Source organism: Heliangelus exortis, chromosome W (assembly GCF_036169615.1).
Source record: "Heliangelus exortis chromosome W, bHelExo1.hap1, whole genome shotgun sequence".
Classification (NCBI taxonomy): Eukaryota; Metazoa; Chordata; class Aves; order Apodiformes; family Trochilidae; genus Heliangelus; species Heliangelus exortis.
Genome location: NC_092453.1, coordinates 1596103 through 1611380, shown reverse-complemented (window position 1 = coordinate 1611380; position 15278 = coordinate 1596103). Strand labels below are relative to the sequence as shown.

The 15278-nt window shown below is 43.8% G+C and overlaps 1 protein-coding gene across 1 annotated transcript in view; it reads right to left on the bottom strand.

The window, feature by feature from the left end:
* LOC139789224 (guanine nucleotide-binding protein G(q) subunit alpha-like) overlaps window positions 1–14946 on the bottom strand; it is a 138909-nt gene extending 123963 nt beyond the window's left edge. The window contains exon 1 of the mRNA XM_071729729.1: window positions 14801–14946. Within this exon, the coding sequence (XP_071585830.1) occupies window positions 14801–14936 (136 nt within the window). The 5' untranslated portion in view covers window positions 14937–14946. The remainder of the gene's footprint in view (window positions 1–14800) is intronic.
* Between the last annotated feature and the right edge of the window lie 332 nt (window positions 14947–15278).

Below are 15278 nucleotides of genomic sequence, written 5' to 3'. Positions count from 1 at the left end.
CTTCTTTAGTTCCTCAAATTAAAACGATAACTTTTCACCCCTTATTCAGTTCCATTTCTCTCCCTACTTTCTTTAAACAAGTTTCTTGTTAAGTCCAGGCTACAGATCCTCAGCATGGCAGTTTCTCAAAGCAAGACAGATGGTCTGTCAAGGTTCATGCTCTCACGAGCACCAAGCTCTTCCTGAGACTCTTGAATGCCACTGCATTATCCTGGGGAAAAAAAACACCTTACACATCTAATTACTATTATATAACAATTAATACTATACAAAGTGGAACTAAAGGCTCTTGGCTAGAATTAAGTTCCCCTATGGTACGTAATGGACTTTCCCATCCTCCCGTATAACCCAGCAAGTATATCCAGAACCTTAAATAGAAACAGTCCCACAGATGAGTTTGCCTTTGCCCAAAGCCAGATAGATCCAAAAAGTTTTTCCCAACAGGTTCCTTTAAAACACAACAGGAACTTCATACCCATCCACTGTATGTAAAAGGTCTGATTGAGCAGGACTGGCTCAATTGATAGATCCCCTAGTGTTAACTAGCCAGGGAGGCTTCTGCCAAATGCATATCCCAATTTTTGAAAATCCCACCACTCATTGCTTTCAGGGTGGTTTTCAGCAAGCCATTGTAGCATTTGATTTTTCCAGATGCTGGTGCATGATAGGGAATATGGTATATTCACTCTACACCATGCTATTTAACCCAGTTGTCTATGAGGTGTATTTTGAAATGCGTCCCACTCAATCATCTCTGGGGTACCGTGCCACCACAACACTTTCCTTTCAAGCCCCAAAACAGTATTACGAGCAGAGGCATGAAGCATGGGGTATGTTTCCAACCACCCAGAGCTTGCTTCAACCATTGTGAGCACATAGCACTTACCCTGATAAGTCTGAGGGAGTGTGATGTAATCTATCTGCCAGGCCTTTACTTGAATTTATACCAACATCCCCTGTACCACCAAGGTTTTAACCGTTTAGCTTGTTTGATTGATGCACATACATCACAATCATGAATAACCTGTATAATAATGTCTAAAGTTAAGTCCACCCCTTGTTCACAGGCCCATTGGTATGCTGCATCTCGCCCTTGTTGACCTGAAGTGTCATAGGCCCAGTGAGCTGAAAACAGTTCACCTCTGTGCTCCTAGCCTAAATCTGTTTGAAACACTTGAGCTACTTGGTCTGCCTGATGGTTTTGCGGTGTTCTTCACTGGGCCGTGCCAGGAAGAGCGCAGTGGACAACACACAGATTAATATAATCAAAGTATTGCCGTTTATAGAGAGTAGCAGTAGCCCTTTTATACACAGTCAGGCTGATAACAAGCATACTGCAGATTGGTACAACACATTCTTCCTGTGCCACAGGGCACTATCTAACTGGTTAAATACAACTCCTTATGTGCTGTCTATGCAATGCTTTCCCATCCTGTTATTCTTCTTTTCTGCTGCCACCTCCCTTATCTTTTGTGCGTAGCTGATCTTTTAGTAACTTTGCAGCTGGGCCTCAAGGCCCTTAGCTCACTCTGACTAATGCTAAGTAGTCAGGATTACTCACATGTCCATTTTCTTCCAAAACCTCTCCAACAGGCCCAACTCTTGGGTACATGGGTGTCCACATGCCGTACCCTTACCGTTAGTTTCTCTAACTGGAGAGCAATATCTTACCACAGAGTGGCAGCCCCATAGGCTTCCCCCTGCACTGCCAGATGTCCCATTTCCATCCCTTCAGCCACCCCCACAAGGCATTTGCTGCCATCCCTGAGTCAGTGTAGAGGTAAAGCACTGGCCACTTTTCCCTTTCAGCAATGTCCAGGGCCAGCTGGATGGATTTTATCTTTGCGAGCTGGCTTGAATCACCATCCCCCTCAGCTGCTTGAGCTACTTGTCATGTAGTATTCCACACCTCCACCGACTTCCTACAAGACGGCAAGATCCATTGGTGAAGAGAGCAAGCTTCTTCTCATCATTTGAAAGTTCATTATATGGAGGGGCTTCCTTAGCACAGTTCACTGTTTCATCTGGTGGCATTCCAATATCTTTACCCTCCGGCCAGTTTGTAATCACCTCCGCAATGTTTAGACGAACAGGACTCCCAATTCGACCTGTGTTATTAAGGCAATCCTCTTATTCCAGGTGGCATCAGTGGCATTGTGTGTAGACAAGATGCTCCCCTTGAACATACACTTCAAAACTGGCAGACAAGCTACCAGGAGGAGCATTGCCTCAGTACCAACAATTACTGAAGCAGCTTGAACTCCTTCATAGGGAGCCAGTATTTCTCTTTCAGTTAGAGTGTAATTGGCCTCTGAACCTTGATAATGCTGACTTCAAAACCCTAGAGATCAACCTCTAGCCTCATGTGGTGCTTTCTGCCAGAGGCTCCAGGTGGACCATTATCACCAGCTGTAGTGCAGAGCACATTTTTGACCTCCTGTCCTGTTCAGAGAGGTCCCAGGGCCACTGCATGGACTACCTCTCATTTTATTTGCTTGAAGGCCTGTTGCTGTTCAAGGCCCAATGTAAAACCATTTTTATTTTGGGTAAAAGACCCATGAAGGTCTGTGTCTCTTTCTTATTAGTGGATGAAGACATGGTTGCAATTTTGCTGACCAAATGCCTGCATCTTTCTTGCCACCTAATTCCCAGGAACTGGATCTCTCTGGCAGGTGTCTTGACCTGACCTTGTTTCTCTTTATAGTAAAACCAGCTTCTAAAAATTCAGATTACATTTGCACCTTTTTCAAAGACTTCTTCAGCTATATTACCCCACACAACATTATCGCCCATTTACTGCAGATGGTCTGGAGCCCCCCCCTTCTCCATTGCGGTGTGGATTAGTCCATGGCAGATAGTGGGACTATACTTTGACCCCTGAAGCAGTCTGTTCCAGGTGTACTGGACACCCCTCCAGGTGAAAGCAAGTGGGGCCATACGGTACCTTCTGTTCCTCTACCCTCATCAGGCCCACTAGAGAAGGGTCATCTGAAAGGTTGGGCAAGGTAGACAGTTGGTCACTGCCCTCAGTTTCCACAGCTGCTACACCAAAGGCCCACTTATACCCTTTTGGGTCCTTGAAATACCCTTTCCAGAGAAAGTCTATACCAAGGATGCACGGAGCATCTGGGCCAGTCCCTTTACAGTGGGTCTCCCAGTCATTTCTGGTCAGGCTCATTTCAGCCTCCACTACAGTCAGTTCTTGAGACCCTCCTGTGACTCCAGAGATGGTAACAGAGTTTGTTCCTTTGTGATTCAATGGTATCAAGGTGCACTGTGCACCAGCGTCTACCAGGGTTCTGTATCTCTGTGGATCTGCTGTGCCAGGCCACTGAATCCACACTGTCCAGTAAACTCGGTTATCCCTCTCCTCCACCTGGCTGGAGGCAGGGCCCCTCTACTGCTGAGTACAGCGCCCACACAAGGGTTTGTGTGGCAATCTGGACCCTCGCAGTTATTTCCTTGACTCCCCGCTGGGTTGTAGACCCATCTGCTGGGGCCAGCAATGGGTGGTTCTTGGGAGATTGGAGTGGCCATCTTTCTGGAAACACTACCCCCAGTGGTATTACCTTGCAGCTCCTGTACTCTTGCACACAGTGTAGTGGTGGGTTTGCCATCCCATATACTCATGTTTTCGCCAAGGTTACGTAGGGTCAACCACAGAGAACTGTGTCGAGTTCTGCCTACCCTGAGCTGGCCTCCTAGGGAAGTGCCTGTTTTCAATAGCTGATACATGAATCCATTCAGGAGAACGACTAGTGTTACTCTCCATCTCCATCTTGGATAGCTTGTCATGCAGCTTCTCAAGAGAGGTTTTCAACTCCTCAGCCGTAGTTTTGAACTCCCCAGCCATTTTTTCCACAGCTGAGACATGAGCCTGTAAGGGGTTAGACACACTGTCTTCATGCTGTCTTAGCTGGCTAATAAATTCACTGGCAGTTGGTGGTGTTTCATTGTCTTCCCCAAAGACCCTTCCCCCCAAAATGTGGGCGTACATAGCAGGGGCACTCTGTGTGAGCTTTTTAAGCAGAGGCCTCCTGCATGGCACCTCATTGGGATCTTCAGGTGTTTGCCCATCACCATAGATGACCTTCCGAATTGCCAGCTCCCTCAGATATCTGATGCCTCTTTCCATGGTGTTCCATCTAATAGGGTGACATTTGATATCCTCCTTATAAGGATATTTTTACCGCAAACAAAAGGCATTTGCAAAGATGTATCCACTCCCTTGTCCCACACGCAGCATCCAAGCAGTGTTGAAACAGGAAAGGATCTCAACAGATCAATTCCTGTGGGAAAAGGAGAGCAGGCCAAGTTGTTTGTGTGAATTTATCTAATGTAGAATTAGAACTAGTGATCATAACCAGTACAATTCAAGACTAAACCGAGAAAAGACCAGGCAAAGCAGTCCAAACTCGTAATTTTCCACTGTTTCAGTTAGGAGCAAAACAGCTTTCCACTGTCACAGCGAAAAGCAAAACAAGGCCTAACGAAGCTAGCTTTCTCCCTGAGAAATAATTGGGAGTGTAAATCTCGTTTTAGATCAAGGCACCGCCAAGGCCAGGGAGGTGCCAGCTTGGCCCCAAAAGCATGTGAACATCTGCACAAGGAGAACATAAAGATGCCACAACCAGCAGATAAAAGTTATGGCTGGGGCCCGATATCCATAGAACAACATGAAGCCACCTGGAATCAAGGGAGATAGAAGTTTAACCCTAAGAGGGACATATCCCCAAGAGAACAACTCCGCCCAGACTCCGCCTGGTTCCGCCCAGACTCCGCCTGGTATGAATATTATAATTACCTGTCGTAATCTTATGAATATGCATGAAAGGCTGTATAAATACCCTAACCCTACCCCCCCCCCGAGGGTGTGAACTCTCTGTCCAGCGTGAGCTGGGAGTTCCCCGGATCTGTGAATAAATACCTTTGCTGCTTAAAGACTCAAAACTTTGTCTCTAAACAGTTTATTCGGCCTTTTTGGGCTTCAGTGTGATTCACCTTAATCGCAAGCACAATCCTTTCTTAAATTCTGTATCTCTTTCAGAGACATAGATTGGACATAGAGAGACATAGATTCAGGTTCTGAATCACTCTCTTGTGTTGTTCCTGCCTCGGTCCAACTCTCTTGCTGATCAGGACCCCTTATCGTGCGATCCGACTTTTTTAGATGCTTTCTGCCAGCTGTGACAGGGGCGACAAGGGCTGGTTTGGAGCCAGTGGGGGAGCTGTCCCTGGCAGTGGGGGCAGTTTTCCCGCCCAAATATCAAACATTGAACCACCCCCGGAACACATTCAGGCACAGCAGTAACCAAAACAAGTAACACCAGCCATCACCAAGGCCTCCAAGCTCTGGCGAGTCAAACTCTCCACAGAAAGAAACAGAATCATTTTGCATAGTGAATGCATTCCAAGAGCCCCCAAACTCCCTAATCAAATTCTCAACCGAACTCATTCTTACAGAAATCCATGTTTTGAAAGCATAAGAAAGTAACATGGCTGGGAGATGGGGTGCTACAAAACAATATGCATAGATGAGTGAATTAAAAAAGGCAGTATAGAACAAGTCTTTCACTCATGACATTTCAATTTCCAACTTTCCAATACTTTCAATTAAAAGAAAAATTTCAATTCAAGCACCGTGTTGGGCGCCAATTATTCTGTCACAGCTTAGCAGTTTTGGTGGACCACAAACCTTATGACAGAATTACTCTCTATCCGTCCCCACACACACACAAAGCAAAGATAAAATGGGAATAAAGACCAGAAACTGAAAACAATTCGAGACAGATTTACTAGCACATGGGGAAGGCAATAACAGAAGGGATAAAGTAACAAAAAACCAAATATATATAAATATATACGAATATATGCATACACACAGACAACCCAGTCTTGATAGCAGCAGGGATAGGTGCCTGAGGGCCCCTTGTGGCAGGGCGGATGCAGGAGGGGGGCTCCATGGCTCTTCCCAGCACCCGATACCTGTGGACTCTGGAGAGTCATGTGGTGAGCTGATGATAAAGGAACACAGGGGAACAGCAGCGCAGAGGACAGCAGCAAGCAGAAAAGAGAAGGAAAGGGTTGCTGGTCTGCCAGATCTTTATAGAGTATGGGAAGGAAATGGGAGGGAATAGACCACTCTGTGTCCCACCCTTCTCAGAGTCTGAAAGCCCACCTTCTTTAGTTCTTCAAATTCAAACAATGACACCATAAAATCACCATGTCCAACTGTCAACTTCCCTACCCCACCCCCCACCCTTCCCAAATAAAATCATGTACATCAGTAACACCCACTAGAGCATGTCCTGAAGTGCCTCATCTACACCATTTTTCAATACTTTCAGGGTATTTAAATACACATATAAATTCTTATATATATTTATATAAATAATATATATACACATATAAATATAAATACCTCCACCTCCCTAGGCAGTCCATTCCAATGCCTTACTACTCTCTCAGTAAAGAAATTCTTCCTAATATCTAAACCTCCCCTGGCACAACTTGAGGACATTTCCTCTAGCCCTATCATTATTCACTTGAGAAGAGGCCAGCACCCCACCTCCCTACAACCTCCTTTCAGGTAGTTGTAGAGAGCAATAAAGTCTCCCCTCAACCTCCTCCTCCTCTCCAAACTAAACATTCCCAATTCCCTCAGCCTCTCCTCTTAGAACTTGTTTTCCAGACCATTCACCAGCTTGGTTGCCCTTCTCTGAACTTGCTCCAGCAACTCCATGTCTTTCTTGTAATGAGGTGCCCAGAACAGAATACAGTACTGAAGGTGTGACCTCACTGGTGCTGAGTACAGGGGCACAATCACTTCCCTTCTCCTACTGGCCACACTTTTCCCAATACAAGCCAGGATGATGTTGGCCAAAGTCTTTTGAGAAGAGATTCCTCTGTAGAACATACGTTTCCCTCCTGTAGGAATTCGATATTGGTTTTAAGGGTAAGTACAAATTTGTGGTCCCTTGGCTTTTTCACATGAGCTAAAATTACATTAGTCAGAATTCTTTGAGTATTGAGGTTATAAGCCGATTTCCATCAACTACAGCAGATAACTTCTAAAGAAGGAAAAATGAGCAAAATGAGCAAAAAAAAAAAAAACAAAAAAAACCACCAACCAGAAAATCCTTTATAAATGCTTAAAATAAATTATTCCTTTATCATGCATTAAAACAATATGCTCTTTCCATCAAATGTGAAATCATATTACATTGATAAAGATGATTGTTTTCCTCAAAACCAATTATATGTAGCCATATACATCCATATATAAAACGAATAAGTGTTTGTAACCCAGAATCAAACTAGATAACCTTAGAAACAGCTTCTCCAAAGTAAAAGATACCTACCACTCTAGTTTAAACACACATTATCAAGATGTGTATTGTTTTCCAATTTTAAATACATACTGTTGTAACTACCTAAAACTCTTAAGTGTTCAGTTTGAATATAAGTATGGATCAATACAAGGTAATAAGAAAAACTTGCAATGCTCTTTCAAAATTATTTTTGTTCTTTAACAAAGAGCAAAGAAAACAAACAATTAAAATATGGTATCCCATATCAGCATTTTTTAATTGCGTGTAGAAAGCAAACGCAAATAGCATCCATTTACCTACTTGTAAGCAGAGGACATTGTCTATTTGCATAGGTATTTCAAATTACAGAAAGGAAGATTCACTGTTAGCTTGATGGGCCTACTTCCAAGTTTTTTTCAAGTCGAGATCTGCTAATTCATCAAGTTCTGCATGCAAATCTTTCATTTGGCTAACAAAGGTACAAAACAAAAACAAACATAGAAATACATATACATTTATCTCTTGTAGTTTTGGGGAAATGAAAGGAACAAAGTCTCCCAGTTAACACTAGTTGCTAAATTCAAATAGTTTATCCCCAACCTGTTCCCTTAGGTAACACATAAATAATCATAGAATGGTTAGGATTGGAAGGGACTTTAAAGATCATCTAGATCCAATTCCCCCTGCATGGGCAGGGGCACCTACAACTAGATCAGGTTCTCAAAGCCCCATACAACCTGGCCTTGAACACTTCCAGGGAGGGGGCAGCGGCAGTCACAGCCTCCCTGGGAAACCCGTTCTGGTGTCTTTCCTGTGAGGGTGGTAAGAATTTCTTCCTAATGTCTAATCTAAATCTCCCCTCTTTTAGTTTAAAACCATTGCCCCTTGTCCTCTTGCTACACACCAGTGCAAAAAGTCCTAACTCAGCTGTCTTGTAGGCACCATCAGATACTGGAAAGTCACTATAAGGTCACCTTAGAGCCTCCTCTTCTCTAGGCTGAACAACCCCAACTTGCTCAGCCTGTCTTCATAGGGGAGGTGCTCTAGCTCTCTTTCTCTGGAGATGTTCAAGAAGCAAGATGCCCTCCATATTTTGGATACTCCAGAACTGGATACAGTACTCCAGGTAGGGTCTCACAAGAACAGAACAGAGGGGGAGAATCACCTTCCTCAACCAGCTGCCCACGCTTTTTTTGATAGAAGCCAGGACATGTTCCACTTTCTGGGCTGCAAGCTCATGTTAAGCTTCTGGTCCACCACCACCACACCCAAGTCCTTCTCTTCAGGACTGCCCTCAATCCTTTCTCCTCACAGCCTGTATTGGTACATGGGATTGCCTCAACCCAGGTGCAGAACTTTGCACTTGGCCTTATTAAACTTCATGCAGTTTGCACAAGCCTACTTTTCAAGACTGTCAAGGTCCCTCTGGATGACATCCCTTCCCTCCAGTGTGTTGATTTCACCACACAGTTTGAGAATGAAAAGATACTCATATTTCACAACATCGCCATGGTTAGAAAATATCACCAAGTCAACCCAGAAAAAAAACCACCCTGCACACTAGAGGACGCCCTGAAATGTCTCATGTACACTGTTTTTGAATAGGTCATGAACAGGTACTTTTCCACCAGGCATCTTTCCAGCCATTCTTCCTCAAGCCTGTACGGTTGCTGTGACCAAAATGCAGGACCCAACACTTGGCCTTGTTAAACTTCAACCCATCAATCAAACCTACCCAGATCCCTCTGCAGAGCCTTCCTATCCTCAGGCAGATGAAAGCTTCTGCCCAACTTCATGTCCTCTGCAAACTTGTTGAGGAACCACTAAGTCCCTTCATCCAGATCATTGATAAAGATATTGAACAACATCAGGCTCAAAACTGAGCCCTGGGGAACACCACTGGTGACCAGCCACCAACTAGATTTAACTCCATTCACTACAACTCTGAGTCAGCCAGTTTTTTATCCAGCAAATAGTACACCTCTCTATGCCACAAGTCTCCAGCTTCTCCAGAAGAATGCTGTGGGAAACAGTGTCAAAAGCTTTACTAAAGTCTAGGTAGACAATGCTCACAGCCTTTCCCTTGTCTACTAGGTGGGTCACCTGATCATAGAAGGAGACCAGGTTGGTCAAGCAGGACCTCCCTTTCCTGAACCCACGCTGGCTGGGCCTGATCCTCTGGCTGCCCTGAACTTGACATGTGAGCACACTCAAGGTGAACTGCTCCATAATTTTTCCTGGTACTAAGGTTGGGCTGACAGGCCTGTAGTTCCCTGGATCCTCCTTCTGGCCCCTCTTGTAGATGGGTGCCACCTTGGCAAGACTGTTGGTAAATGATGGAGAGAGGCTTTGGTGAGCTCCTCTGCCAGTTCAACCCTCATGGTGAAGAACTTCTTAACTTCCAATCTAAATCTACCCTCCTCTAGTTTGAATCCATTCCCCTTTGTCCTATCATTACCCAACATCCTAAAAAGTCCATCACCAGTTTCCTTGTAGGCCCCCTTCAGATACTTACTGGAAGGCTTACAATAAGGTCTCCTCGGAGCCTTCTCCTCTCTAGACTGAATAACCCAAACTTTCAGTCTGTCTTCATAGCAGAGGAATTCCAGCCCTCTGATCATACTTGTGACACCCTTCTTTGGACACACTCCAGCATGTCCATGCTGGAAGACACGTAATAGGGGCTCTGGAACAGGACACAGTACTCCAGGTGGGGTCTCATGAGAGCAGAGGGGGAGAATCACTTCCCTCGACCTGCTGGCCATGCTTCTCTTGATGCAGCCAAGGATACAGTTAGCTTTCTGGGCTGCAAGCATACACTGATGGCTCATGTTGAACTTCTTGTCCACTATCACTTCCAAGTCCTTTTCCTCAGGGCTGCTCTCAAGCCAGTCACTGCCCAGCCTATATTGGTGCTTGGGATTGCCTTGACCCAGATGCAGGACCTTGCACTTGGTCTTGTTGAACTTCATGAGGTTGGCATGGGCCCTCCTCTCCAGCCTATCAAGGTCCCTCTGGATGGCATCCCTTCCCTCAAGTGTGTCAGCCACACCACACAGCTTGGTGTCATCAGCAAACTTGCTGAGGGCATACTCAATGCCACCATCTATGTCACCAACAAACAGACTGGTCCCAACACTGATGCTTGAGGGAATCCACTTGTCACTGGCCTCCACTTGGACACAGACCCGTTGACAGCCAGTTCTTAATCCACCAAGTGGTCCATCCGTCAAACCCATGTTTTACCAGCTTGGAGACCAGAATGTCATATGGGACAGTGTTGAAGGCTTTGCTCAGGTAAAAGTAAATCATGTCAGTTGCTCTTCCCTTGTCTATTGATGTTGTGACCTTTTCATAGAAGGCCACAAGGTTTGTCAGACAATTTGCCCTTGGTGAAGCCATGTTGATTATACCCAGTCACCTCCTCATTATTCTTCTGTTCCAACAGTGCCTCCAGAAGGATCTGCTCCATGATCTTACCAGGCACAGAGGCGAGACTGACCAGCCTGTAGTAACCTGGATCTTCCTTCTTTTCCTTTTTGAAAATGGGGGTTATGTTTCCCCTTTTCCAGTCAGCGGGGACTTGACCAGACTGCCATGACTTCTGGAATGTAATAGACAGTGGTTTAGCAACCACATCTGCCAGTTCCCTCAGTACCCATGGATGTATCCCATCAGGTCCCATGGACCTGTAGACTTTCAGGTTCTTTAGATGGTCATAAACCTGATCTTCACTTACAATGGCCAGTTCTTCCTTCCAGCCACTGCCATTGACTTCCTGTGACTTCAGGAGTGTGGCTGGAGCCCTTGCCAGTGAAGACTGAGGTGAAGAAGTCATTGAGAACCTCAGCCTTCTCCATATCACTTGTCACTAGTTCACCTGTTTCCTTTCTGAGGGGGCCCACACCTTCCCTAATCTTCCTTTTGCTGTTAATATACCTATATAAATGTTTGCTATTCCCTTTGATCTCCCTGGCTAGATTTAGTTCTGAGCCTTGGCTTTTCTAACTAGGTCTCTTGCTGCTCGGACAGCTTCCTTATATGCCCCCCATTCTAGCTGTCCTTTCTTCATTATGGTGGTTGTGCTGCTCTCTGTCCTTATCTTCCAGCTCAGGGGGCTGAATACCCTGAGGATAACTGATCTGACTATTAAAGACTGAGGCAAAGTAGTCATTGAGTATCTCCACCTTTTCCTCCTTCTTCATTGCAATGTTCCCCCCCCCCCCCCCCTTTTTTTTTTTTTGGTGCTATAACAATAAATGTTTTTACAACAGCAAGCAACAGATATTAACAACTTTACACTCTGGAGAACACTCAAAGTTTCGCAATATGTTCAGTAGTAATGAAACGCAGAACAATTTGAAAAATACAGAAGATGAAAATCAAATTCAGTGACTTTGTTCCAAAGTACCTTAAACAGTCAAGTTGTGCTAGATGAACTATTACTAGGTCTTTGTAGTATACTTTAGTGCACAGAATCAGAGTTCTCCCTTTTTAGAATTACAATAATAAAAAATTTACTTTGCCTAATTTTTTAATAGAACAGGACATTTATGTTCAATGCAGTATCTATAAGTGATATTTAAATGTTTACTCATGGAGAAGGTTTCTTTTTTTAAAGTAACAATTTAAAATCTTATCATGCAGAGTTTCCAGAAATTACTTTCAACATTTTAAACTCCTTGATCCCATGAAAAGTAAAAAGATACCATTATTAATACACTAGAAGGGTATACACAGCATAGCTTGTGCCACACAGCCATAGTAAGCTATACAGTTAGGAGGGAAAAAATTCACTTTGCAAGGAAGCACTACAATATTCTACAAGTTAAGGAGGGAAAAAACCCAACCACCTGTCTTCTTACCCAGAATTTTTTTCTTTATATTTGCTCCATATGTGCATTTGTATGTACATCCCATGACATGGATATGCTCATTTGTTCCTTAAAACATTTTGAGTTAAGGCCTTTTACTCTGCACTTGCAACAAGTTCTAAGAACATGCATGGACAATTAACACAGATTAATTTATGTTCTCTCCTTGTGATCAAAAGGACATACCTTTGTCCCATGTTCAAAAGCCTACTTAGACTTTTAAGTCAAACAACATTTTTTAAAGTGGAACTGAGAAGTTGGAACTTTTGAAAAAAAGCTTACCTAACATTTACATAAAATTAAATGAACCAATGCTGCTACTTTAAGTTTTGAGGGACAGATATGTAATGGGACAGTAGAGGTCAAGTCAATTACAAAAACAGATGACTTCAACTTCAGACAGTTATGTTCCCAGTCTCCCCATTTTAATTATTATTTTCCTTTTTTTAAAATGGATTTGTCCATATCAACCATATGAATGACCCAAACAAACAACACAAACTTAAGAACTGAACAAATTACTATGCTAGGAAGCAGTGAGAGTGATTGAAAGAAGTACTGTCAGATACCCAAGAGAAACCTGCTAATTAAAACAAATTTTTAGGAAGTTTTGTTGTAGGAGCTTTTTTTTGATAAATTGAAACTTGAATCTCTATCCAACCCCGTGTTTTCAACAGTGGTTCACTGCTATACTGCACTTTACAACATGAGATCATTAACTGTTTAACAGCTGCACGTACACAAACACTTTCAAATGTGTCTGAGGCTGACAAAGTCCAATACAAAAAATGCCTACACAGTAACAATTTCTACACTCAAATATAGATAACGCTATTAAGTATGAAGCAGAACATTTACATCTCAGTTTCTCATACATTATGCTTACATCTTTAGAAGTATGGTTTATACTGATATATGGAAAAAATGTTCATACAACCAGTGAGATTTCTCCAAAGCTTCCAAGCAATGGCTTGTTATATGATGGCTCTGAAATCACCTTATTTCATTTGGTCTAAAGTAATGCCACAATTAGGCTCTAATCTACCATTACCTATCCATACACTTAACCTTACCAGCAGGTGGATCTTATAAAACAATACATGTTCTGCACTACTAATAGTAGAACCAAATCTCTGAATTTGCTCTCTGGGTGGTATGTTTGCATAATTCAGTAAGTTTCATGCATTCTTAAAAACTTGGGAGAAATCTCTAAAATTACTGCAAGAAAACCAGGAAATGCAGAACAATTTGGACCTGAGCAATATGTGTCAACTTATTCGCTTGTAGCAAATGTATATAGTAATTATACTTAAACATCCATAAAATTAAGCAAATGCAAGCTGTCCTCTATTTTATCTTGGATTTGGATCTTGAAATAGACACTTCCAATCAACCAAAAATTAGGCCAAAATGAGACTGTTATTACTGGTAGCATTGTATTTGTCTCTACCCCTTTTTTCAAATCAGTTAAGGATCCCAATACATTTCTTCATACACAGAAAACCCACTGTATTGAAGTAGGAAATAACACATTCATGAATAAGCATTAAAGTAAATTCTGACTTCCTTTCAACTCTCCTTACCTTATTGAAAAGACAGTTTATCCTCCAAGATAAACCATTACTTTCATGTACACAACCCAAGACAAAAGTCTTTGGCCTAAACACCCCACATGCACTTGAAACATTCCCGTTCATTCATACACCAAACACTGGTGCAGACCCATTTCAAGGCTTGCTAATACAAGGCTGAAGCTGTATTACCACAAGAACTACACAATGTAGAAGAACACATTAGATATAGACAAACGTATTTCAAAAGGCTTATTTTAACACTAGCCAAATTTCTATTAAACAAACGTTGCCTTTGCACACTTGTGGCTCCAAAATAAAAACCAATTTTAATTAAAAGGAAATGATACAATAGATTTTATTTCCTGAACAGTGGGTGGATTCCAAAGGTATCAATGATCCTATTATCCTCCAGCATACTTAAGGTTACTCTTGAACTTCATGGATGCATCTGGTCTTCATGGTTTCTTTGTCCTTATACTTTAAAAGTCAGACAACAATCTGGGCATAAACCCCTTATCCCAGTTTGCTTCATTAAATAAACAATTAAAAAATGCAACCATTGATACAACAACCTTTCTAAGGCTCACAGAACAATACAGATATTAAAGCCTGTTACCATCAATCTGCAAAGAAACTCACCCTGCGAGTTCTTTCATTAATCTGCTTCCTTACCATCACTTTCCTAGAACCATCATCGTCAATATTCCCGAAACACCCTTCACTCACCACCCATTCTTTGCCTCTCCATTTTGGAAAGCCGATTTCCCTACTATATCAAACCCACCCATAGGAACCACAGTTATTTACCCAGCTACAAGCGCCTCGGCGAAGCCTGCACAGGCGTATACACACAAGGCGGCGGAGGAACGGCGAGCGGGTCACCGCCGCCACGACCGCCCCGTGACAAACATAGTGAGCACCCGGGATAAACCGAACCGACCGTGCCATGTAACGCAAGGGTGGGGCCAGCCGGAGAAAACTCGGGGCGGCTGCACCCCCAGCGGCACTTGAGGCGTATGTGCCGACGGCGACCTGCACTCACCCAACAGCAGCAGCTTCAGTTCCCGACGGGCATCCCGTTTGTCCCGACGCAGCTGCCGCTCGATCTCGTCGTTGATCCGTCGAGCTTCCTTGGCTTCCTCACTCAGGCAGCACGCCATGATGGACTCCAAAGTCATTCTTCTTAACTGGTTCAGACACAACCCCCACCCCCGACCCGAAAAACGCGCGCGCACGCACACACACCACCAAAGCAGCAGCCCCGAGGAACACAGACACTCTCCGGCCGGGAGCCCCCACCCGGGCACTGCAGGGAGCTGCCTCGATGCCACACACGGGCAAAGAGAAAATGGGGGCAGGGCAGCAGCACAGATCCCTAGTTTCTTGCCTCAACTAGTCGCCCCTTCCAACTCCTCCTCTCCTAAAATATGCACCAAGCAACATGAAAACATCCACTATAGCAGCCGCGGCGGCAGCAATGCGATCTCGGCGAGCCAAGCCACTCGGCACAAACACCCCTC